Raw genomic sequence first — 27,036 nt, forward strand, 5'->3', positions numbered from 1 at the left:
GAACTCTATTTACTTGGTAAGCTCTCTTTTGGTTGGATAGATATACGTGCAAGTTAATATTCATCCCTTTATTGTATTTTAACTTAGTTCCCAACTCTAGTGGCCGACTTCATTTAACAATGAAAATCATTATGTTTAGATGAGAGATGTTAACCATTAAATTCTTAATGTATTATTCCTTTTCCTTCATACAAATGCATATGTGTGTAAAATAGTAGTGAAAAAGTAATTGTTGTGCATCTGATACATTACATTTCAGTGCATCCTAATTATGTAACAAATCAAATGAAAATACTATAATCCATAATAATTACTAAATATTTCTCATCAAATTTTAAAATAGATCACCAAGCTGCAAGGTACAACCACTGCCGTATGTTTATCAGTTTTTCTTTTTTCCAACTTTTAATGTATGTACGTGCCTACTTCGTGTAATTGTTGATTCTGTCTTGGCTTCGAAATTTTAAACAAAGTATCACATGCTTCTTTGGATGTGGCTTTGTCCTTTATAAATTTATACGTTTCAACCCCGCAAGAACTCTAGATGGGATATAAGGCCTTGACATCCTCTTTCTTCCAAGCCTTACGTTCTTCAAGAGGTTCATGGGTGCCTTTGACAATGTCCCAAAGATCTTCAGCTAACAAGTAGGTCTTTACCCGAGAACTCCAATCATCAAAATTTTTTACAGTTAAGCATTGTAGGAACAATTTTAGCTATCATGTTCAATCTGCCATTTATTCAACGAGATTTCATGTCAACCGAGCATATGTGAAAAAAAAAAAAAAAAAAAAAAAGCAAGAAATAAAAAATGGAACAAAGTCAATCTGTCTAACAACACTTGAGGAGGGCTAGTGTCGTATTGGAAATCAAGCACTCTTGTAACCTTCCTCACCGATAGGTTTGAGGCTTCCCGTCCCTTTTTCCCGTAGAACCCCTACCTACTATTGAAAAACAACGACACTACATATTGAATAGGGGCAATAAGAGTCTGCAGTTATGAGCTTTCTAATTAGTAAATTGGTAATTCTCCTGCACGTTTGCTTATAGATTAGTCAGATGACTTCCTTTAATTGCAACTGAAAGAAGCACTTATCACATTAAAGTCATTAATATCTCCTTGATAAATAACCGAGAACCCGATACGCAATTAAATTCAAGTATTTTGGATTCTGGGAAGCTGCTAGAGTTGATGTGTAAACAATTTTTGCAGATTGCTTGATTGTCAATTTTAATTAAGTCTTATCGAAAATCATCCCATTTTCTTTCAAATTCTTCTCATAATTAACTACAAATCAACATATAAACACTAACATGGCCTCCAAGTTCAATTGCTTAATCTGGGCATGAATATGTTATTTTGTGCAGTGGAAAAAATCAAACTTGAATTGATCTTCTCTACAGTGAAATCGAGCTTCAAAAACTATTGGGTGCTCCATATACGAGTCTAATATGGCTGGATCGACTGGTTTTGAATTTTCCATTTAAAATTTCCTACCCTAATCATCTATTACGCCTTAAAAATAGAAATTTGAGTTCTACAATCAAATTGAGCAATTTAAAATGGAAGATTTTTAAAGAATTAAATGAGAATTATAGACTATATAAAAATTTGTACAGGCAATCACAAAACCAAACAAATAATCTAATATGTGGACACAATTATTTTTATTTATTGGGTGTGATTATCATCCATCTTCGAATTCATACAAACCCTTGATTCTATGTCACTAGTTAATTACACAAATTCTAATTAATGGTTAGGCAAAGAAACAACGTGCTGCTGCGCAGCGCTTGTTCAATATTCAAGAAGCACTAAGAGTCTATATGCCAAAATGTTCTTGCTGGAGAATTTTCATATCAGAAATAGAACAAAATAATACATAATTTATATTTGGAAGATTTCATTTCTAATATTACCGAAGTTTTTGATAAACATAATAATATGTGGTTAAGTAAAGACAATTTCATTAACATTGGTGGTAAGGCCATCTCCAACCAAGGGCTAGCCAGATGGCTCGTTTTAGCCCCTTGACCCTCCAAGAAATTAATATTTTAATGAACAGTATATGACCATATTTGCCTCTGTCTCCAACTGAGGGCCAAAGGGTCATAGGTGTAACATTCCACATCGCTCAGGAGAGTGATCCTTGAATGTATATTCTCATCCCTACCTAGCACGAGGCCTTTTGGGAACTCACGAGCAACATCCCAGTACGTCACCCATCATGGGATTGCTCTAGCTCCCTTTTCGCTTAACTTCGAAGTTCCTATGGAACCAGAAGCCAGTGAGCTCCCAAAAAGCCTCGTGCTAGGTAGGGATGGGAATATACATTTAAGGATCACTCCCCTGGGCGATGTGGGATGTTACAATCCACCCCCCTTAGGGGCCCGACGTCCTCGTCGGCACACACGTGGCCAGGGTTAGGCTCTGATACCAATTGTCACATCTCGGCCTGGGACGGATCATTTCCCGGGCTCATTCTACCACTGTAGCACGATATTGTCTGCTTTGGGCTTACCATTCCCTTACAGTTTTATTTTTGGGAACTCACGAGCAACTTCTCAGTGGGTCACCCATCATGGGATTGCTCTAGCCCCCTTCTCGCTTAACTTCAGAGAATTCACAATCATAAACCATAAACTTACCTGGCACTTACCTGTGCGTCCGCAGCACGAAACATACATATATGCAACTACTAATGCATAAATAAATAGGCAAATGCTATGCATGGCATTTAAAACATATAAACATTCCATATCATTTTCTGGGAAAAACCACAAGTATATAGGTATATACAGAAAACCAAAAGCCCACTCACTGATATGTGGAAGGGTCGTAACCCCCTTGCCTCGAGTGACTGCGCTCGTCCTCAGAATGGGTCTCACCTATATGCGAAACAACTATAAAAACGTCAATTTAAAGCACATAACCAAAACTAGGTAATAACTTCTCATACAATGCTCAAATGGGGTGTGTGAATACACCAACGTGATCTACTCAACCTCACAAACATCCCCATATTTTTAAAATAATTTTCCGACCACCCACGCGCCATCATGCGCCGGCCAAGGCACGGCCAGACGCGCTGGGCACGCTCGGGCACGTGCCTGGCACACGTGTGGTAACCCTAATGGCGTTAGGGAATATTCCGTCCAAAAATGGAATATACCGTTATATATACTTGACGCCATTAGTATATTCCATCAAAATTGACAGAATATTCCTTGTCTTCTCCTGTGAGTCTCACCGGTTACCGCTGTCCGCTGCCGTCTGCAACTCGAATTCTCGCCGGAAACTGGAAAATTTTCAAAACTTCATATCTTCTTCATTTCTCAACCAAATTCCATGAAATTGGTACCAAAATGAAGCTTACAACGAGTAGAACAAAACCTTACCACTGTGAAGCCCTTAAATTCATGGAATCTCGCCAGAGAAACCACGAAATTCCAGCCAAACCTACAACTCGCCACTCCTGGCCTTCCCGATGTCCAATTTCTTCCAAAATGCTTCTCCGAGCTTCGTGAGAGTATTCTAAAGCTTCCTATGACCTTAAAAACTTCTAAAACCCCACGATCACGTGTGCATGAACAGTGCACAAAATCAGGGTTCCCTAGTTCTTAGGTTTCTGAGGGTTTCAAGTTCTAAAAGTGGTATGGATGAACTCAGGAACTTGCAAGGAGTTCGAATCTTACCTTCTAGACGTTGATCCGTGCGTGAAAGGTTGGTTTTGAAGTTTATCCGTACACTTGCAAAGGAAATGGAAGAAAATCCGAGAGAAAGAAGAGAGAGAGAGTCATGGGAGTGTATAGTATGGGTGTGTGTGTGTCCTGTAGAGTCAACCACCAAAAACAACAAAACAACACACCAAAATGGCAAATACCCACCAAGGGCATTATTGTCATTTCACACCTACGGTACAATTAATTTGAGACGGGATATCACAATCGACCCTCCTTAAAAAAATTTCGTCCCGAAATTCATAACAACTCAAACTAACCACTAGTAACCATAGAACAACCGAGGATACAAATCTCTCATCCGGTCTTTCGTCTCCTAAGTAGCCTCCTCTATTGAGTGATTCCTCCACAAAACTTTCACTAAACTCACAATCTTGTTCCTTAGAACCTTTTCCTTCCAATCCAGAATAGTTACTGGTTCCTCATCATATGTCAAAGCCGGATTAATTTCCAATGGTTGAGGAGGTATCACATGCGACGGATCCGCAACGTAATGACGAAGCCTGGACACATGAAAAACATTATACATTTTAGCCAGCTCAGAAGGCAACTCAAGCCTGTAAGCCACTTCACCAACTCGCTCGGTGATCAAATATAGTCTGATATACCTGGGACTTAACTTACCTTTCTTTCTGAACCGTACTACACCTCTCCACGATGAAAGCTTCAGAAACACCCAATCACCAACTTTATACACCCTGTCAGTGGCATGTCGGTCCGCTAAGCTCTTTTGTCGATCCTGGGCCGCTTTCAGGTTAGACTTAATTACTTGAACATTCTGAGTAGTCTCATTTATAATCTCGGGGCCCACCAAAACTTTTTCTCCGACCTCTGACCAACATAAGGGTGTACGACAAGATTTACCATACAGTGCCTCAAATGGTGACATGCCGATACTCGAATGAAAGCTGTTGTTGTAGGCAAATTCCATTAAATCTAATCGCTTGTGCCAAGCATCACTAAACTGCAACACCGAAGATCTCAACATATCCTCCAACGTCTGAATGGTCCTCTCTAATTGTCCGTCTGTCTGAGGATGATATGTCGTACTGTAAAGTAATCTCGTACCTAAAGCTTCTTGAAAAACCACCCAAAATTTAGAAGTAAATCTTGGGTCACGATCCGAGACAATACTCACTGGAACACCATGGTACTTCACAATCTTCGATATGAATAATTCAGCTAATCGGCCCAAAGAATACTTTTCCCTTACTGGAACAAAATGCGCTGACTTAGTAAGCCGATCAACTGTCACCCAAATGCCATCAAAACCATTATGTGTACGCGAAAGCTTGTACACAAAATCCATCGTAATGTTTTCCCATTTCCACTCTGGAACGAGAAGCAACTGCAGCAACCCAAACGGCTTCTTCCTTTTAGCTTTAACCTGTTGGCAAATGGCACACTTACTCACATACTCAGCTATCTCTCTTTTCATACCCAGCCAATAATAGAATAGTCGAATGGTATGATACATTTTAGTACCTCCTGGATGCATCGCATAAGCTGAGATATGCGTTTCATCAAGAATTGCTTTCTCTAATTCCAAATTATTTGGCATAAACATTCTACTCTCCTGCATAAGCATGTCATCCGATTCTCGAACTCTGAAGTCTTTCTTTTTCCCTTGATTCCTTGCTTGAATTATTTCCTGGGTCTCTTCATCAACCATCTGGCCTTCAAGTACACGATCAATTAAAATCGGCCTAACTTGAAAATTAGCAAGTAAGGCTACCTCCTGATCTTCTACCTCTAACCTCACTCCAATTGATCTCAAGTCTGCCAGAAGAGGAACACGATTAGCGTACAACGCGTTAATACGGCCCTAAGATTTTCTACTAAGTGCATCAGCTACCATATTCGCACGACCAGGGTGATAATCAATCGTGCAATCATAATCACTAAGCAGTTCCAACCATCTCCGTTGATGAAGATTAAGGTCTCTCTAAGTGAAAAGATATTGAAGACTCTTATGATCCGTAAAGATTTTACATTTTTCCCCATAATTTTCCCATAAAGATAATGTCTCCACATCTTCCAAACAAAGATAATGGCCGCTAACTCCAAATCATGCGTAGGGTAATTCAACTCATGAGCCTTTAATTGTCGTGAAGCATAAGCAATCACTCTACCATGTTGCATTAGCACACATCCTAGACCATTTAAGGAAGCATCACTGTAAACTTCGAAATTACCACTATCATCAGGGAGTGCCAAAACAGGTGCATGAGTGAGACAATACTTCAATTGCTGAAAACTCTGCTCACAATTATCATCTCATTCAAATTTAACATCCTTCCTCGTTAACCTAGTCAGTGGTAAAGCTATTACGGAAAAATCCTTTACAAACCGTCGGTAATATCCTGCTAAGCCAAGAAAACTCCTCACCTCAGTAACGGTTCGTGGTTGCTCCCAATTCTCCACTGCTGCTACCTTTTGAGGATTCACCAAAATACCTTGAGCAGATATGACGTGTCCCAAAAATGCCACTTGATCTAACCAAAATTGGCACTTGCTAAACTTAGCATATAGTTGGTGTTCCCTCAACCTTTTCAACACCAAAGTAAGATGTCAAACATGCTCAGATTTAGACTTAGAGTATACCAGGATATCGTCAATAAAGACAATGACAAACCTATCCAAATACAGTTGGAATACTCGGTACATCAAATCTATAAAAGTTGTTGGTTCATTCATCAATTCAAATGGCATCACCAGAAACTCGTAATGACCATAACGAGTCCTGAAAGCTGTCTTAGGGACATCCTCACTACTGATCTTCAACTGATAATAACCAGACCTCAAATCAATCTTAGAAAATACGCAGGCACCTCGAAGCTGATCAAACAAATCATCTATAAGCGACAATGGACAACGATTTTTAATTGTTACCCGATTCAATTACCGGTAATCAATGCATAGACTCAAAGTCCTGTCTTTCTTCCTCAAAAACAACACTGGAGCTCCCCAAGGTGAAGTACTAGGCTGAATAAAACCTTTATCCACTAATTCCTGCAACTGGATTTTCAATTCCCTCAACTCAACAGGAGCCATTCGATAAAGAGTTAAGGATATAAGGTTAGTACCTGGAACAAATCAATGGTAAACTCCACATCTCGATCTGGCGGTAATCCAGGTAAATCATTAGCAAAATGCCTAACTACTTTCACGTCCTCCACGCTACTAGGAGCAACATCATTCAACACTACATGAGTTAAGTATCCCTGGCAACCTTTTGGTAACAACATTTTTGCTCACACAGCAGATATAACGTCATGTCTCACCCCACTCTGCTCACCCACAAAAGTAACCACAGGTAATCCAGGATGATGGAAGGTAATTGTTTTCCCCTAGCAATCAATATTGGCACGATTAAAATGCAACCAATCTGTGCCCAAAATCACATCAAAATCAACAATATCTAACGGGATAAGGTTAAATGGCATAACTACATCCTCCATCATCACTGGACATCCTGGATACACACAATCAACATAACACCTCTCCCCTCTAGGTATAGCAAACTCTAAATCATACCCTAAATGTGTAGGGTGAGGTTGCGTCACTTGAGCAAATGTATAAAAAATAATAGAATGTGTCGCATCATAATCAATCAATACTCTAGCAAAATAACCAAGGATATTTAACGTACCCATAATCAAGTCAGGATTATTCTAAGCATCCTGCAGAGAAATATTGTGGATGCGCCCCTTGGTCTGCTGTCGTCCACCATGACCTCTACTAGTCTGACCACCTCGACTCTGCACATTACGCCCCTGACTAGGCTGACCAGACTACCTTGAAGATCTCGCACTATTAGTAGCAATCTCTCTCTGCTGAAACGGTCCTCCCTGGTACCACTGAGATCCACCTGCTGGAATGGGAGGATACGGCATATAACCTCCGGAGTACTGATGATACCCACATTGAGAATAAGGATCCTGGGGATACGGATACTGTCCTAAAGCATAAGGAACAACATCACCCTAATAATAGTAGACACCACCACGACCCATCTGACCATAACTACCAGGCCCTGGAACTTTCTGGATCGGCACAGGTGGTGGTAAGAAAGATTGCTGGGGCCTCTGTTGATTCTAAGGACAATTTGCAGCTCTATGTCCCATTTTCCCACAAGTGAAACAACCACTGTTGCCTCTCCTGCACTCTCCAAAATGCCGATTTTTACACCTGCAGCACAACGGAGCTCTTCCTCTACCAGTATCGCCCTGTCTTTGGCCTTTAGGAACCCTAGAAAATCTACCACCTCTTCCCTGACCAGTGGCACTAAAACCTCCGCTGGAAGAACTGGAACTAGTCCCACCTCGCTTAAAACTCTAGATCTTGCGAAGTCCTAGAGATGCTTGACCTTTGCCTTTATCGTCTTTCCTCTGATTGCCATCTTTTTCCTCTTCTTCACTCTCACTAGGCATGTTCTCAGAATCCTCAATCCTCAACAAAATCTCATAGAACTCCCGATAAGAGTCGTAAGGAGTAGTGGTCGACATAGAACGCAACTTCTTCTTAGTACCCAATCAAAAACGATGAAGCATCTCACCCGGATTGGCAACAACCTCCGAATAATAACGAGATAAATCAGTGAACCTCCTATAATATTCATTCGCCGTCAACTTCCCTTACCTCAACTCAGTAAATTCTTGCTTCTTACGATTAATGTACTCAGGAGGCACAAACCTTTTCCGAAACAAATGTTTAAACATCTCCCAGTTAGCCCTTTCCTCTGGGGTCAAACTAAGAACCTCATGTTCCCACCAGGATGATGATTCCTTACCCAAGAACCATGAAGTCGTCTCTACCCACTTTTCAACAGGAAGATTCCCCTGATTATGCAACACTCGAAAAGTCTTTTTAATATGCTCCAGCCATCGCTCAGCTCCCTCAAAACCCTCGTGGCCCTCAAACTTATCCAGCTTCAAATTATACATGGTCTCAAGAGCTGGGGAGAACGGAGCGCAGACTGAATAGCGGTAGCAATAGCTTCCCCTAATTGAGCTACATCGGGGAAACTAGGCTCAGCAGAGCGATGTGGTTCCCTACAAGGCGGCATAGTTCTGACAGAAGACACCAAAATAATTAGAACACTCACAAAATATGCAGGACTACCAAACCTATGCTCTGATACCAAACTGACACATACCAAACTGACACACCCCGATCGGAATCAAAGTGTGCTGGCCACCACGTGAGGGTGCCGTAACCATGTGCATAGTGCGAAAGCAAAAGATAATAATAAAAGTACGAATAAATAAAAACCAAGCTACTAAATAAACTAATTAAAGTAACACACTAATGCAAGACTAAGTGTGATAAACATAATCAGAGCACAGTGCAGTCCAGAAGAAGAATACTAATTACACAACACCCAAAGGTGATCCTACATTTGTGATGTTCTATCAAAACCACCGACAAGTCCTCGTGAACCACCAAAGCTGCTTCTAACTAGAACCTGGAGGGGTGCAAAACAGAAAGTGTGAGTGGGCAAAATCAAAGCTTTTCAAAATCATTTCATTATCAAAAGTTCTAACCCTTCGCCGTAAAACCTGTATAGTTTTCCAGAAAATAAATATACACATATATCGAAAACATGTTCAAAAATATACCATGTCGAATGCCTCCACATAAAATGTAAGTAACCCAAGTAATGTCAATCAATGCAAGTAACATGTCAGCCAGGGTCACCTGACGTGACCTGTATGGCTGAATCTAGAGCTCAAATCCCTAACTCACTAACTATACCTACACACGAGTCGGAACCACCTAAAGTGGTCTGTACGACAAGACTGACTGTAAATAAATATGCTCAAGTGCTACGATCACGTGAAGATTGGGCGAATAATCACGAGTCACCTACGAGTCGGAACCACCTATAGTGGTCTGTACGACAGGACTGTGCACCTAACTTGGATCCAAGATGAGCGTGTGGTGCGGGAAGTGAACATCACGTGAAGGGCCATGCCCTACTATGGGCGGGAGCACTAACACTGGGGTGCAAGTCATGAGCTCTCTATGCATCTCACATAACCACTAATTCACCATAAACTTACCTGGCACTTACATGTGCGTCCGTAGCACCAAACATAAATATATGCAACTACTATTGCATAAATAAATAGGCAAACGCTATGCATGGCATTTAAAACATATAAACACTATATTTCATTTTCTGGGAAAAACCACAAGTATATAGATATATACGGAAAACCAAAAGCCCACTCACTGATATGTGGAAAGGTCGTAACCCCCTTGCCTCGAGTGACTGCGCTCGTCTTCAGGATGAGTCTTACCTATATGCGAAACAACTATAAAAACGTCAATTTAAAGCACATAACCAAAACTAGGTAATAACTTCTCATACAATGCTCAAATGGGGTGTGTGAATACACCAACGTGATCTACTCAACCTCACGAACAACCCCATATTTTTAAAATAATTTTTCGAGGCTCCACGCGCCCCCACGCGTGACCAAAACTGACGGATGCCCTAACCACCGTTAGGGAATATTCTGTTAAACCCTAACAGATTCCGTTAAAACTAACCTAACGCTGTTAAGAATATTTCGTTAACTTAACGGAATATTCCCTTGTCTTCACCGGTGAGTCTCGCTGGCCGCCGCCGTCCACCGCCGTTAGCCCCGCCGTCTGCAACTTGAATTCTCACCGGAAACTGGAAAATTTTCAAAACTTCATATCTTCTTCATTTCTCAACCAAAATTCATGAAATTGGTACCAAAATGAAGCTTACAATGAGTAGAACAAAACCTTACCACTTTGAAGCCCTTAAATTCACGGAATCTCGCCGGATAAACCACGAAATTCCGGCCAAACTTGTAACTCGCCACTCCTGGCCTTCCCGACGTCCAATTTCTTCCAAAATGCTTCTCCGAGCTTCGTGAGAGTATTCTAAAGCTTCCTAGGACCTTAAAAACTTCTAAAACCCCCACGATCACGTGTGCATGAACAGTGCACAAAATCTGGGTTCCCAGGTTCTTGGGTTTTCGAGGGTTTCACGTCTAAAAAATGGTATAGATGAGTTCGTGATGACGAGGTGAAGGTGATGGTACTAAACATGATAATGCCCTTGGTGGGTATTTGCCATTTTGGTGTGTTGTTTTGTTGTTTTTGGTGGTTGACTCTATAGAACACACACACATACACCTATACTACACACTCACGTGACCCCCTCTCTTTTTTTTCTCGGGTTTTCTTCCATTTTCTTTGCAAGTGTATGGACGAACTTCAAAACCAACCTTTCACGCACGGATTGACTTCTAGAAGGTAAGATTCGAACTCCTTGCAAGCTCCTGAGTTCATCCATACCATTTTTAGAACTTGAAACCCTCGAAAACCCTAGAACCCGAGAACCGAATTTTCATGCATTGTTCATGCACTAATCCTTGCGAAGGTTTCAGTGGATTTTAAGGTCTTAGAGAGCTTTAGAATACTCTCACGAAGCTCTGGGAACAAGTTTGAAGGATTTTGGACGTTGGGATAGCAAGTTCTAAGGTTGGCCGGATTTTGTGAAGTTTCTCCAGCGAGATTCCATGAATTTCAGGGCTTGAAAGTGGTAAGGTTTTGTTCTACTTGTTGTAAGCTTCATTTTGGTACCAATTTCATGGAATTCGGTTGAGAAATGAAGAAGATGTGAAGTTTTGAAAATTTTCCAGTTTTCGGCGAGAATTCATGTTGCAGACGGCAGCGTTGACGGCGGTGGCCGGCGAGACTCACCGGAGAAGACAAGGAATATTCCGTCAACTTTGATGGAATATAGTAACGGCGTCAGGTATATTTAATGGTATATTCTATTTTTGGACGGAATATTCCCTAATGCCGTTAGAGTTACCACATGTGTGCCAGGCACGTGCCCGCGCGTGGCCGGCGCGTCTGGCCGTGCCTTGGCCAACGCATGGGAGGTCAGAAAATTATTTTAAAAATATGGGGTTGTTCGTGAGGTTGAGTAAATCACGTTGATGTATCCAAATATCCCATTTGAGCATTGTATGAGAAGTTATTACCTAGTTTTGGTTATGTGCTTTAAATTGACGTTTGTATAATTGTTTCGCATATAGGTGAAACCCATCCTGAGGACGAGCGCAATCACTCGAGAGAAGGGGGTTACGACCCTTCCACATATCAGTGAGTGGGCTTTTGGTTTTCCATATATACCTATATACTTGTGGTTTTTCCCAGAAAATGAAATGGAATGTTTATAGGTTTTAAATACCATGCATAGTGTTTTCCTATTTATTTATGCATTAGTAATTGCATATATGTATGTTTAGTGCTCCGGACCCACAGGTAAGTGCCAGGTAAGTTTATGGTTTATGATTGTGAATTAGTGGTTATGTGAGATGCATAGAGAGCTCATAACCTGTACCTCCAGTGTTAGTGCTCCCGCCTAGAGTAGGGCATAGTCCTTCACGTGATGTTCACCTCCCGCACCACACGCTCATCTTGGATCCAAGTTAGGTGCACAGTCATGTCGTACAGACCACTATAGTTGGTTCCGACTCATAGGTGACCCGCGATTATTCGTCCAGTCTTGACGTGATCGTAGCACTTGAGCGTATTTATTTTACACCTAGTCATGTCGTACAAACCACTTTAGGTGGTTCCGACTCGTGTGCAGGTATAGTTAGTGAGTTAGGATTTGAGCTCTAGATTCAGCCGTACAGGTCACGTTAGGTGACTCTAGCTAACATGTTACTTGCATTGATTGACATTACCTAGGTTACTTATAGTTTGTGTGGAGGCATTTGACATGGCATATTTCTGAGCATGTTTTCGATATATGTGTATATTCTATTTTCTGGGAAACTATACAGGTTTTACAGCGAGGGGTTAGAACTTTTGATAATGAAATGATTTTGAAAAGCTTTGTTTTTGCCCACTCACACTTTCTGTTTTGCATCCCTCCAGGTTCTAGTTAGAATCAGCTTTGGTAGTCACGAGGACTTGACGTGGTTCTGACAGAACAACACAAATGTAGGATCACCTTTGGGTGTTGTGTAATTAGTATTCGTTCTTCTGGACTGCACTTAGGCTTTCTGTGCTCTGATTATGTTTATCACACTTAGTCTCACACTAGTGTGTTACTTTAACTAGTTTATTTAGTAGTTTGGTTTTTTATTTATTCGTACTTTAATTATTTATCTTTTGCTTCCGCACTGTGCACATGGCTACGTCACCCTCACGTGATGGCCAGCACGCCTTGATTCCGGTCGAGGTGTGTCAGTTTGGTATCAGAGCCTAGGTTTGGCAGTCTTGCATATTTTGTGAGTGTTCTAAATGCTTTGGTGTCTTCTGTCAATGCCGCCTCGTAGGGAACCACGTCGCTCTACTGAGCCTAGTTTCCCCAATGTAGCTCAATTAGGGGAAGCTATTGCTACCGCTATTCAGTCAGCGCTCTGCCCTCCCGAGAGGACAACCCTGGAGACCATGTATAATTTAAAGCTGGATAAGTTTGAGGGCCACGAGGGTTTTAATGGAGCTGAGCGATGGGTTGAGCATATCGAAAAGAATTTTTGAGTGTTGCATAATCAGGGGAATCTTCCTGTTGAAAAGTGGGTAGAGACGACTTCATGGTTCTTGGGTAAAGAATCGTCATCCTGGTGGGGACAGGAGGTTCGTCGTTTGACTCTAGAGGAAAATGCTGACTCGGAAGTGTTAAGTAGTTGTTTCGGAAAAGGTTTGTGCCTCCTGAGTACATTGATCGTAAGAAGCAAGAATTTACCAAGTTGAGGCAAGGGAAGTTGATGGCGAATGAATATTATAAGAGGTTCACTGATTTATCTCGTTATTATCCGGAGGTTGCTGCCAATCTGAGTGAGATGCTTCATCGTTTTCGATTGGGTACTAAGAAGAAGTGGCGTTCTATGGTGATCACTACTCTTTACGACTTTTATCAGGAGTTCTATGAGATTTTGTTGAGCATTGAGGATTCTGAGAATATGCCTAACGAGAGTGAGGAAAAAGAAAAAGATGGCAATCAAAGAAAAGACGATAAAGGCAAAGGTCAAACATATCAAAGACCTCGCAAGACCCAGAGTTTTAAGCAGAGTCGAGCTAGTTCCAGTTCTTCCTGTGGAGGTTTTAGTACCATTGGTCAGAGAAGAGGTGGTAGATTTTCTGGGGGTCCTAGAGGCCAGAGACAGGGCGATACTGGTAGAGGAAGAACTTTGTTGTGCCGCAGGTGTAACAATTGGCATTTTGGAGAGTGCAGGAGAGGCAGCAGTAGATGTTTTACTTATGGGCAAGTGGGACATAGAGCTGCAATTTGTCCCCATAATCAGCAGAGGCCCAGCAGTCTTTCTTACCACCACCTGTGCTGATCCAGCAGGTTCCAGGGCCTGTTAGTTATGGTCAGATGGGTCGTGGTGATGCCTACTATTATCAGGGTGATGTTGTTCCTTATGCTCCAGGGCAATATCCGTATCCCCAGGATCCTTATTCACAGAGTGGGTATCCTCAGTACTCCGGATGTTATACACCGTATCCTCCCATTCCAGCGGATGGATTTCAGTGGTACCAAGGAGGATAGCCTCAGCAGGGAGAGATTGCTACTAGTAGTGCGGGATCTTCAAGGCAGTCTGGTCAGCTTAGTTAGGGGCGTAATGTGCAGGGTTGAGGTGGTCAGACTAGTAGAGGTCGTGGTAGACGACAGCAGACTCAGGGATGCATCCACAATATTTCTCTGCAGGATGCTCAAAATAATCCTGACTGGATTATGGGTACGTTAAATATCCTTGGTTATTTTGCTAGAGTATTGATTGATTGTGGTGCGACACATTCTGTTATTTCTCATACATTTGCTCAAGTGGCGCAACCTCACCCTACACCTCTAGGGTATGATTTAGAGTTTGCTATGCCTAGAAGGGAGATATGTTATGTCGATTGTGGGTATCCAGGATGTCCAGTGATGGTGGAGGATGTTGTTATGCCAGCTGACCTTATCCCGTTAGATATTGTTGATTTTGATGTGATTTTGGGCACAGATTGGTTACATTTTAATCGTGCCAATATTAATTGCTACGGGAAAACAGTTACCTTTCATCGTTCTGGATTACCTGTGGTTACTTTTGTGGGTGAGCAAAGTGGGGTGAGATATGGCGTTATTTCTGCTGTGAGAGCAAAAAGGTTGTTATCAAAAGGTTGCCAAGGATACTTAGCTTATATAGTGTTGAACGATGTTGCTCGTAGTAGCGTTGAGGACGTAAGAGTAGTCAGGCATTTTCCTGATGTTTTCCCTGATGATTTACCTGGATTGCCGCCAGACCGAGATGTGGAGTTTACCATTGATTTGAATCCAGGTAATAATCCTATATCCTTAACTCCTTATCGAATGGCTCCTGCTGAGTTGAGGGAAATGAAAATCCAGTTGCAGGAATTAGTGGATAAATGTTTTATTCAGCCTAGTACTTCACCCTGAGGAGCTCTAGTGTTGTTTGTGAGAAAGAAAGACGGGGCTTTGAGGTTATGCATTGATTACCGGCAATTGAATCAGGTAACAATTAAAAATCGTTATCCATTGCCGCGTATAGATGATTTGTTTGATCAACTTCGAGGTGCTTGTGTATTTTCCAAGATTGATTTGAGGTCTGGTTATTATCAGTTGAAGATCAGTAGTGAGAATGTCCTTAAGACAGCTTTCAGGACTCGTTATGGTCATTACGAGTTTCTGGTGATACCATTTAGATTAACGAATGCACCAGCAGCTTTTATGGATTTGATGAACCGAGTATTTTAGCCGTATTTGGATAGGTTTGTCATTGTCTTTATTAACAATATCCTGGTATACTCTAAGTCTAAATTTGAGCATGTTCGACATCTTACTTTGGTGTTGAAAAGGTTGAGGGAACACCAACTGTATGCTAAGTTTAGCAATTGCCAATTTTGGTTAGATCAAGTGGCATTTTTGGGACACGTCATTTCTGCTCAAGGTATTTTGGTGGATCCTCAAAAGGTAGCAGAAGTGGAGAATTGGGAGCAGCCACGAACCGTCACTGAGGTGAGGAGTTTTCTTGGCTTAGTAGGATATTACCGACGGTTTGTAAAGGATTTTTTCATGATGCTTTACCACTGATAAGGTTAACGAGGAAGGATGTTAAATTTGAGTAGGATGATAATTATGCGCAGAGTTTCCAGCAATTGAAGTATTGTCTTACTCATGCACCTGTTTTGGCACTCCCAGATGATAGTGGTAATTTCGAAGTCTACAGTGATGCTTCCTTGAATGGTTTGGGATATGTGCTGATGCAGCATGGTAGGGTGATTGCTTATGCTTCACGACAATTAAAGGCTCATGAGTTGAATTACCCTACGCATGATTTGGAGTTGGCAGCCATTATCTTTGCTTTGAAGATGTGGAAATATTATCTTTATGGAGAAAAATGTAAGATCTTTACGGATCATAAGAGTCTTCAATATCTTTTCACTCAGAAAGATTTTAATCTTCGTCAATAGAGATGGTTGGAACTGCGTAGTGATTATGATTGCACGATTGATTATCACCCTGGTCGTGCGAATGTGGTAGCTAATGCACTTAGCAGAAAATCTCAAGGTCGTATTAACGCGTTGTACGCTAGTCGTGTTCCTCTTCTGGCAGACTTGAGATCAACTAGAGTGAGGTTAGAGGTAGAAGATCAGGAGGTAGCCTTACTTGCTAATTTTCAAGTTAGGCCGATTTTAATTGATCGTGTACTTGAAGCCTAGATGGTTGATGAAGAGACCCAGGAAATAATTCAAGCAAGGAATCAGGGGAAAAAGAAAGACTTCAGAGTTCGAGAATCGGATAGCATGCTTATGCAAGAGAGTAGAATGTTTGTGCCGAATAATTTGGAATTAAAGAAAGCAATTCTTGATGAAGCGCATATCTCATCTTATGCGATGCATCCAGGAGGTACTAAAATGTATCATACCATTCGACCATTCTATTATTGGCCGGGTATGAAAAGAGAGATAGCTGAGTATGTGAGTAGGTGTGCCATTTGCCAACAGGTTAAAGCTGAAAGGAAGAAGCCGTGGGTTGCTGCAGCCGCTTCCCATTCCAGAGTGGAAATGGGAAAATATTACTATGGATTTTGTGTACAAGCTTCCACGTACACATAATGGTTTTGACGGCATTTGGGTAATAGTTGATCGGCTTACTAAGTCAGCGCATTTTATTCCAGTGAGGGAAAAGTATTCTTTAAGCTGATTAGCTGAATTATTCATATCGAAGATTGTGAAGTGCCATGGTGTTCCAGTGAGTATTGTCTTGGGTCGTGACCCCAGATTTACTTCTAAATTTTGGGTGGCTTTTCAGGAAGCTTTGGGTACGAGATTACTCTACAGTACGACATATCATCCTCAGACAGACGGACAATCAGAAAGGACCATTCAGACGTTGGAAGATATATTGAGATCTTCGGTGTTGCAGTTTGGCGATGCTTAGCACAAGCGGTTATATTTAATGAAATTTTCCTACAACAACAGCTTTCATTCGAGTATCGGCATGTCACTATTGAGGCATTGTATGGTAAATCTTGTCGTACACCCTTATGTTGGTCTGATGTCGGAGAAAGAGTTTTGGTGGGCCCTAAGGGGGATGGATTGTAACATCCTACATCGTCCAGAGGAGTGATCCTTAAATGTATATTCTCATCCCTACCTAGCACAAGGCCTTTTGGGAGCTTATTGCCTTCAGGTTCCATATGAACTCCGAAGTTAAGCGAGAAGGCGGCTAGAACAATCCCGTGATGGGTGACCTACTATGAAGTTGCTCGTGAGTTCCCAAAAATAAAACTGTGAGGGAATGGTAAGCCCAAAGTGGACAATATCGTACTACGGTGGTGGAGCGAGCCTGGGAAGTGATCCGTCCCGGGCCGGGATGTGACAATAGCGCTCGTTTTAGCCATGTCACAAAAAACCGTCTCCAACCGAGGGCCATAGGGCCAAACATAATTTATTATTTAAAAACTACAACTTGAATTCAAATCCAACGGCTAAGTGACATCAGTTAGCCGTTGGATTTGAAATTTTCTTTTGCTATAAATATGGTGGATATTGGGCTATAATTCACACAACTTTAAATTCAATCTATTTCAATTCAATCTCTTTTAATTCAATCTTTTTCAATTCAAGTTTGCAATGAATTCCAACTTTGGATTCTCTTCGGATTCGAACTGGGGGTCCTCATCCAATTCCAAATTGGAAGCAAAATGGGCGCAAATGAGACGAGAAGATGAGGAGTTTGATGAAGAAGTTCAAGAAGATGAGGCGCAAATGTTATTTAATGTTGTTTCATATTGTTTAATGTTGTTTCATGTTACCTAATTTAATTTAATGTTGTATAATGGCTTAGGAAGTTATAGGAAAAAAAATATAATTTAAAAAAAATATGAAACAAATTTTGTGAAATAGAAGTTATAGGAAAAATTTTGTAAATAAAAAATAATAATAAAACTGTAAAAAAAAAAAAAAAAAAAATCAAATGCAACGGCTAGCTGACGTCAGCTAGCCGTTGCATTTGAATTTTAGCTTAAGGATTCCTGTAGGTTATAACCGACAGGAATAATGATTTTTCTGGCCAGCCCTCCAACCCTCCAACCCTTTCAAATTTCGTGGGGCCCTCTTATATTCCACAAGCCCTCTAGCCTAGCCTTAGGTTGAAGACAATTTTCGGGCTATTTTTGGCCTTCTGGCCCTCTAGACCCTTCGGTTGAAGATGGCCTAACTCACGCTAAGCCAAAATGTGTATTATAGCCTTAGATCATGTCATTCTTCGAATGTGTTTTAGGCTCGATTTATTAGCAATTTTTGAAAAATTGCACTAGCTCTAACTTAAAGGTATTGATTTAATGACCAGTCATTCAAAAAGATGTGCATTGACTCCTAGGGGTGATTTTGGTACATTATTGTACCAAAACCTCTATACCAATTACCATACCAAATATTTGGTACGGCAAAATCTATTACCATTACCATACCAAACTTTCAGTATACCGAATATCGGTATACCAAATAGTTTGGTTGGTATGGTATGCCAATGGTAATTGCCACTTTGTTTTACGCCACTTAATTTGCCCAAAATCTAATATTTTTTAATTAATGTAGAAGTGTAAAAAATATAGAAAAAATATATAAACGCTCGTAATGACAAGCTTTACAACTTTCGTGAAGAGCTTAACTTTGAAATTCGTCATTATCTTCATATAAATCATAGATCAAAATTTAACCGTTGATTGTTGTTTACATTTACGCTTCATTTTCCTCATCAAATTTTCTTTTTTTCGGATTTTCTTTTTTTGAAAACATAATCTATTAAAGAATGCAGGAAAATGAACGGTTTGGATCGTTGATATTATGTTCAGAGTTTTACGGTTAGTGAAAATATTGCTTGATGTTTATAAAGTTTCTACAAACAATATGACATCGACTCATATTTCAGTTAACCGTAAATATCGAAAACGTGATATCAAAGATCTGAACCATTCATCTTCTTACATTCGCTAGAAGATCATGTATTTAAAAAAGAAAATTTTAAAAATGAAATTCAGTAAGAAGAATAAAGCGTAACTGACAATCGACGGTTAAATATAAATTTAAGGTTTATGGATTATAGTGTTGGATTTTGAAGTTGACTTCTTCATAAAAGGTGTAAAGCTTATCACTATCAATGATTGTATATATTTTTTTTACATTTTTTACACTACAACAATAATTATTATTAATTTTTCCCTCAAATAATTATATGAATAAATACATAATATAATATTAATAATATTGGTAGGTACGGTATACCACCGATACTGGTTTTGGATACTAGTACCGTACCGAAACTGTAGTATCCCACATCGGCCACACGAGGGTTGAGCCTGGGCCTTATATACCATTGCCAGCATGTACCTTTCGAAGGCGCCTTTTGAGCTGCGGCTCGAGAGGACAAACCCGTGAGTGGGGTCGGACCGGTGCGCCGGGTTCCACCACAAAGCGGACAATACCTTCGCGAGGGAAGGCTGGAATGAATGTCTATACCTTCCCTCGCGAAGGTATTGTCCGCTTTGTGGTGGAACCCGGCGCACCGGTCCGACCCCACTCACGGGTTTGTCCTCTCGAGCCGCAGCTCAAAAGGCGCCTTCGAAAGGTACATGCTGGCAATGGTATATAAGGCCCAGGCTTAACCCTCGTGTGGCCGATGTGGGATACTACAATCCACCCCCCTTAGGGAGCCCGACGTCCTCGTCGGCACACCGAACCAGCACGAGTCCGGCTCTGATACCAGATAGACATTCATTCCAGCCTTCCCTCGCGAAGGTATTGTCCGCTTTGTGGTGGAACCCGGCGCACCGGTCCGACCCCACTCACGGGTTTGTCCTCTCGAGCCGCAGCTCAAAAGGCGCCTTCTAAAGGTACATGCTGGCAATGGTATATAAGGCCCAGGCTCAACCCTCGTGTGGCCGATGTGGGATACTACAGAAACAGTATGGTACGGTACAAATACCGTACCGTTACCAATTGGTACAAATTTTTGGTAATAATTTGGTATGGTATGGTTGGTACGGTAATTTGGTAAAAATTTTCACCCCTATTGACTCCAGTACTTTGGGCTCTAAATAAGACTGTTGTTAGATTCAATATGATGAATAGAATTTTTTTTTTTTTTTTTTTTGGGAAAAAAAAAGAAAGAAAAAAGAATATATTAGTTTTTTATGTGAAAGTCACTCGTGAAGAAGCATGTTGGAGAATAGAGTTTGACATCGGAAACCAAGGCATTTTATAATAAAGTCTCATACCAAATAATAAGTGATTGACTAAATTAGAAACAATATGAATGATATTAGTGGTCATACTAAACCTTTAGGTTAGATCATTGTTTATTGATTCATAGTTGGTACTCTTATATTTTTGCATATTTTCTTATATGCCACCAATTCATTACAATATATTTAGGTATGAAGATTTCAATACACTAAGTTAGTATAATATGTTTAGGTACATACATTTCTTTCACTAGTTTCATATAATATATTTAGGTACCAACATTTCGGTACCTTAGTTTAGTATTATATATTTAGGTAAGGAATTTTCGATACACTTATGTTTTTGCATATTTTGTTATGTGCCACTAATTAACTACAATACATTTAGGTAGTACAATATATTTACGTATGGACATTTTGGTACACTAATTTAGTAAAAATATATTAAGATACAAACATTTAGGTACTAATTAGAGGAAGTTAAATAAAATTAATGAATTAAAATGTGTATAATAATCAATTTAAAATTTAATGTAATGACATTAAATAAGATATCTATTAAATATTAAAACAAAAATATAATATGAATTTGAATTAAGTACACATTAAAGGACTAAAATCAATATCCAATCTAACACCAGGTTTTTATTAAATTTTAATCTTCTTTAAGGATTAAAGTTTAAAAACCCTTTTATTTTTTCAAACGAGCGAAAGGACTTTTATTGTGGAGGGTAATAGGTAATTTTAAAAGCTGAAAATATGAGGAGAAAATAAAAAACAGTGTTGAACTAACCGTAATAAATCTTTTCCCAGAAATTGAGTCGGCTTCCACTTTTGAATGTTGAACAATCACTGGCCAATGTTATCAAGGGGAATTCTCCGTCGTGATCTTTAGCCATGGCTAGTTATGGGTAACGCTAAATCAAATCCCACACAATATTTATATATAATAGAAATGTGAAAAACGACAGTAAAGTATGCAGATAAAATATGTAACCAAAAAGATCACACACGGGCAAAAGAAGATATAGCTAGGGCGTCGACATTAATAATTGGTCGTGTTTGAAACTCAGTCGATTCCCTCTCTTACCAAATCGTTTATAACGAAGGCCGAGAGAAATCAGTTGAGAGGCATCGGTAACGTGCAGTGTTTCGCGTGGAGTAACAGAATAGAGATAACGAGCCATTATTTCCCCATTTGACAAACTCTGAGCGAAGACAACTAGAGGCGTCAGTGCCGGAAGGTAAAATACTAAGTAATTTGTCATTCTTTTCAACCATGCGTTTGGCTACTTCAACCCTGTTTTGACTGTTCCATATTGCGCACGCTGCAGTTGTTAAGCGGCCGGACTGCATAGTGAAGAGCTGTACCGCCACTTGAAATTCTTTCACTTCCTACCTGGGGATGGTCGCGAAGAAACTGGATCGCTTTATCCCAATCATTAGACTTCACATATTTGACGAAAGTTGCATAGATATCGTTTGCATTGCTCTCATGTCCTGAATGCCATATTTTATTTTAACTTTGTTAACTGCTAACTTTCCCACGCAATATCTTAATTTGTGAGGGATCAAGGTATATATACACACTACCTGCATTGAGCCCTTCTTCCATTGCGAGCTCTGGCCTAGCTTCACGATCAGTTGGGGTTGGCCCATCATCATGATCAATCGGGGCTGGATACGCTTGAAGAAGTGACCTCTCATCTGAAAATGGAAATCTTGATGTTCAGATATTACCATCAATTCTTAATTTTTCCTTTCTTTTCCTTTCTTACAAATGCCTATGTGTGTGAGAAGTTCAGCACCGTAAAACTAATTGGTAAATGAGAAGGTAATACGCCTACTACCAATAAGCACAAGTAAGGTCCCTCTTTTCTCCAATGTGGGATTCACTCTCAATACGCTCCCTCATGTGTGGCGAAATTTCAAGCTTAACATGTGGACAACACAAATCGGATGACGTGGAGCATGTGTGACCATTGCCATAGAAAGTTAGAATTCCACTGTAAAACCAATTGGTAAATGAGAAGGTAACACAGCTACTAAAAAGCACAAGCAATGTCCCTCTTTTCTCTGATTGGCAATATTGGAGTAGCTCAATTACTTATAAGTACAAGTAAGGTCCCTCCTTCCTCGATGTGGAATTCACTATCAGCAATATGTACGTACCTGTTCTCGTTCTGTCTGATGGTTGACTATAATGTGGCATCAATTTATTTGACAAAATATCTCATGCTTCTTTCGCCGTGATTGCGCTTTTGATAAACTTACAAGTATCGTCCCCGCAAAAACTCTGGATTGCATATAAGGCCCTGGCATCCTTCTTCCTCCAAGCCTTACGTTCATCTTTTTTTTTCTTCATCTGTTTTAGGAGCTTTGCCTCTTTTGGAAACGTCCCTATTAGTAAAATGAAAATATATAAATAAGTATAAAATCTAATTTCCAATATTGAATACTTGAATATTAATATGGAAACATACATAAAAAAATTTACATCCGTAGGTTCATTGGTGCCTTCGACGACGTCCTAAAGATCTTCGGCCAACAAGTAGGTCTTAACCGGACAGCTTCAATCTTTATTGTTAATACGGTTAGGAGGTTTAAGATTAGCAATTACACTGGTAGGGACAACCGTTGCTAACACATTTAATCTGCCTATTACCAATAAAATTTTATGTTAATCAAGCGTAAGCGAGGAAAAAAAAAAAAAAAAAAAAAAAGGAAGGAAAAAATTTTATCGCTGCAGCCTCTTTTGAAGATTGCCCTAACTCAATCTGTGTTGGGGCAATCTTCAAAAGAAGCTGCAACGATGAGCTATCTAATTCTTAATTAACCTACATGTCCAGAGTAGCCAATCTTCTCATTTATAGATAAGCAATAATGTAAGGTTTTTTTTTCCCTTTATATGTTCGTTTGTAATAAAAGATTAGCAATTAAAACATACTTGGAAAAAGACCAAGAAAGATAGAAATGAACAAAATTATAAGCTTTGTAAGACAACGGTTGGTGTCAAAACTCAGATGGAGTCTAAATTTAATACAACACGTACTGCTGCGACTGTTCTTTTTGGTCTCAGCGTCACAGGATGGCTTGAGAGAAAGAGAGGGGCTTGTCAGTGTTAGAGGTTGCCAACAACAATGTTATCTTCGTGCGTGTGTGAAAGTTGCATGTAAATTTGACTTCTTAACCAAAAGATTGTGTATTGAGTAGGACACTAATTCGGTTCAATTCTTTTATGTGTATCAAGCGAACGAGGACTTAAAATTCAGTGTAACTTCCTGTATGCTTGCCTAAAATGTAAATGAAAGCGAAATAGAAACTAAAATGAGAAACAAAATGTAATTATTTCATGACGAAGTCAAGGTTACAAACGTTTACAAAAGTAAAATTTAGGCAGATGGGCCAAGCTACATGACTTGAAATGTAAATTGATTGGAAATGTAAAGAAAGCAATAAAACTCTAGCAAAATTCAAGCCATGAAAAGCAAGTAATGCTAGAGTAGTCCATCGAGATCACTAGTATTAGATTGGACTTAGTACAAAACATGCGCCTTAGAGAGAAAATCATGGTGGTTGGAAATGCAAATCCATCGAATCTTACCACAGGGTGACTGAGCTGTAAAGGTTTTGGACCACAAAGATCGTAGGCAATGTTTGCTTCGAAAGAAGGCTTGAGATTGTAGCTGAAAAGCTAAAGAGTTTTGCTGAAGAGCAATTGGGCTTGCGCTGAAAAACATTTGGGTTGATTAAATTTGACAAAGGTCCTGAGCTTGAAGGCATGTGGTTCTATTTATAGACATAGGAAAAAAAAATCTCACATTGTTAAGTTGGAGCAGGGGTAAATCGGTCATTTGATGCTAACAGTGACTACAATTTCTAGATGCTGGTAGTGACATATCGTGTCGGATGATGTGTTTGTGACATCAGCGTGTGGATGATGCATGCATAGGTATTTAAGGAGACAAGATATTTTCAGACCTGGGTCGCCTGCATGGAAGAAACACTTTGGAGAGATTTCTGTTCAGGCCTCAGATAGGTTGGAGTTAAATGAGATGGTCCTCTAAGCCTTGGTTTGAGCTTCGAAGTTGGTGGCCAAAGTCATGCAACTTTCGCTGAATAAAAATGGATAGGCCTCATAGCATACCTAATTTATGGCTCAAACAATAACCATTTCAGTTAAAAAACGGAAAGCGAAATAAATTATCAAATAATATCCTAATATGTCAACCAGAGAAAGAGTTTAAACATTATTCAAGGAATTGCAATTAGATGGGTAAGCTACTAAGAGCACGGAGACGTGTAAAGGCACAGCAATAAGATACCATGCGAGACGCCGATTCAGAAAAAGTCATATAATTAGGATATGGATTACCAAGCTAAGAACGAACAAGAGAAGAAATTACAGTATGCATTTTCATATTTTGAGTGATTCAGCTTCCAACTCAACCAATGTATTAAAAGCGTGAGGCGTGGGCGAGGCGTCCGAGGCGAAGCCTAGCCTAGGCGTGAGGCGAAGCCTTACAGGATTTAATTTTTTTTTATATTAAAAAATAATACTATGTAAAATAAACATCCATTCTCAATTTTTCATTCAAATCCATAGTCATTCAAAAGATAATATCATTTAAATTCATCATTCAAAGGTAATATCACCCAAATTCATCATTCAAAAGGTAATACAAACAAAGAAAACAATCATTCATCCAAATCATCTTCATATAAATCAAAATACAAACAAATATATAAATCATTCATCTAAATAAATTTCTAACAATTTATTAATTAATTTATAAATTAATCCTTTAATTAATTTATTAACAATTAACCCCTTAGTGCCAATTTCTAACAATTTATCTAAGTGCCAATTTATGGCAGTGCACATGGACACAATTTATGGCAGCCGGCAGAAGCATTAAGTTTATGGTATAAGACTATAAGTGCAAAACAGTTTGGCAGCCACACAGACATAAAACCGTGGGCTCTGTCCCCTGTTTTCTATTCTGCTTCTTCCTCTCTCTCTCTGTCTCTCTCTCTCTGTCTCTCTCTCGCAGAGCACCTTCGGCCTTCCCCAGAAAATGCAAAACCAGAAAACTAAATCCCCATTAACCCCAGAAAACTATTAACCCCTTCCCCAGAAAATAAATCCCTAATTTCAGAAACCGTAACCTTTGGGATCTTGCTGACGGCGCTGGGGCTGGGCTGATGGCGCTGAGGTGACGGCGGCGTGGCGGCGTGGCGACACCGATGTTCTGAGCCTCTGGGCTTCTGGCGCGCGAGAGTAGAAGAAGCAAGGCAGAGCCGCAGAAGGCAAAAGGCAGAGGCAGAAAAATGGGTCGAATTCGAAGGTATGGTGGGTGAAGACTGAAAATCCTTACCCAAACGACGTTGTTTTGGGTTTGGATAGTTTAAAAAAAAAAAAAAAAAAAAAACGTCCAGACGCCTTGAGGCGCGCCTCCGCCGCCTCGGCGTCTCCAGCGAAGCATTTCGCCTACTCCAGCAAAACTGAGGCGTTTGCCTCTCCGCCCAGCCTCAAGGGCGCCCTAGGCGCGCCCCTAGGCGAGTTCTTTAAAACATTGAACTCAACTCACCTTTTAGTAGGCCTCCAGCAAAGGGTTACCAAAGAGGAAGCAACAAGATCCAAGCACGAAATCAAACCAACGCCCTGATCCGATAAGGAAGAACCCGCAATCTATAAAGAAATTCGAAAATATGTAAGCAACATGGTTAAAATACCACGTATTCAGTCCCAAAAAACTGTTCAATCTGGATAAAGAAACAAAAAAAATAAAGATCTACTAAGAACCAAATGAGACAACTGGGGAGAAGTTTAAGAACCTGGCAAGAAAACAAGAGAATGTTGCGACCTTAAACGAAGAGAAACACAACTACCATGACAGCTAAGAGAAAGGCCTCTGAACTTTGGTTGATTGATAAGTGTAATGGTTGTAATCTTTATTCTAACAAATCAAAAACAAACAAAAAAACAAAAGCGTAATCTCATCTTTGATGAGTTCTCTCTCTTTTTATGGTGTACTCGTCCACTCATCTTATCTCTTTCTAAAGACATATATAGATATATAGAATCCAGACACATGAAAACATGTAAAAAAAATTGTTAAAAAGGTAATTTTGCATGTGTGGGGAAAATTATATACCATGTAAAATTGGTGAAAGAAGTGATCAATTAAGTAAACACTGTGTCTGATATGTACAACCTAACTACCATGTCCTCGTGTTCTAGTCAATCGTTTCTACTGAAGAAAGTTTCATAAAATTAATTGGCAATATGAGAGTGGGTCAAACTCTTATAAGCTAAAGTCCCTCTTTCTATCAATGTGAGGCTTATTCTCCACATCTACTCACTACTAGAATGCTCCACAACAGACATCTTGGACATATAATTGATTGTCGTGATAGAGTATGAGTTTAAACATGACATTAAAGCAGGTTATAGTGTGAGAATTAGATATGGAAAAGTCTTATTAATAAGCTTTGAGTAATCCTAATTCTTGTAGGATTGATAGTACTAATGATAGT

At 39.9% G+C, this 27,036-nt stretch overlaps 1 protein-coding gene and 1 long non-coding RNA gene across 6 annotated transcripts; both read right to left on the minus strand.

Moving 5' to 3' along the window:
- Positions 1-1,639: 1,639 nt before the first annotated feature.
- Positions 1,640-3,602, minus strand: LOC148689310 (uncharacterized). The gene is made up of 2 exons (XR_015958388.1): positions 3,398-3,602; positions 1,640-3,297 (listed from the first exon to the last, which is right to left on the minus strand). It is a non-coding gene; the product is annotated as an uncharacterized LOC148689310 (long non-coding RNA).
- A 5,445-nt stretch (positions 3,603-9,047) lies between these two features.
- Positions 9,048-26,495, minus strand: LOC137708868 (uncharacterized). Of its 5 annotated transcripts, XR_015958472.1 has the most exons (10): positions 26,335-26,495; positions 26,088-26,188; positions 24,101-24,643; positions 22,980-23,154; positions 22,669-22,896; positions 22,087-22,203; positions 21,587-21,996; positions 21,290-21,413; positions 9,978-10,044; positions 9,048-9,206 (listed from the first exon to the last, which is right to left on the minus strand). XR_015958472.1 is itself a non-coding variant. In XM_088689196.1 (7 exons), exons 5-7 carry the CDS (start codon positions 22,706-22,708, stop codon positions 21,791-21,793), a joined length of 363 nt encoding a protein of 120 aa, XP_088545322.1. In that variant the 5' UTR covers positions 22,709-22,896; positions 22,980-23,154; positions 24,101-24,643; positions 26,088-26,188; positions 26,335-26,495; the 3' UTR covers positions 21,415-21,790. The 5 variants fall into 5 exon arrangements, 2 of the variants coding, with proteins under 2 accessions (XP_088545322.1, XP_088545323.1); XR_015958474.1 differs by lacking the exon at positions 9,978-10,044 and having other exon boundaries at positions 21,290-21,397; XR_015958473.1 differs by lacking the exon at positions 9,978-10,044.
- Positions 26,496-27,036: the final 541 nt, after the last annotated feature.

The sequence above is a fragment of the Pyrus communis genome, chromosome 17 (genome assembly GCF_041283825.1).
Source record: "Pyrus communis isolate YQ-2024b chromosome 17, ASM4128382v1, whole genome shotgun sequence".
Classification (NCBI taxonomy): domain Eukaryota; kingdom Viridiplantae; phylum Streptophyta; class Magnoliopsida; order Rosales; family Rosaceae; genus Pyrus; species Pyrus communis.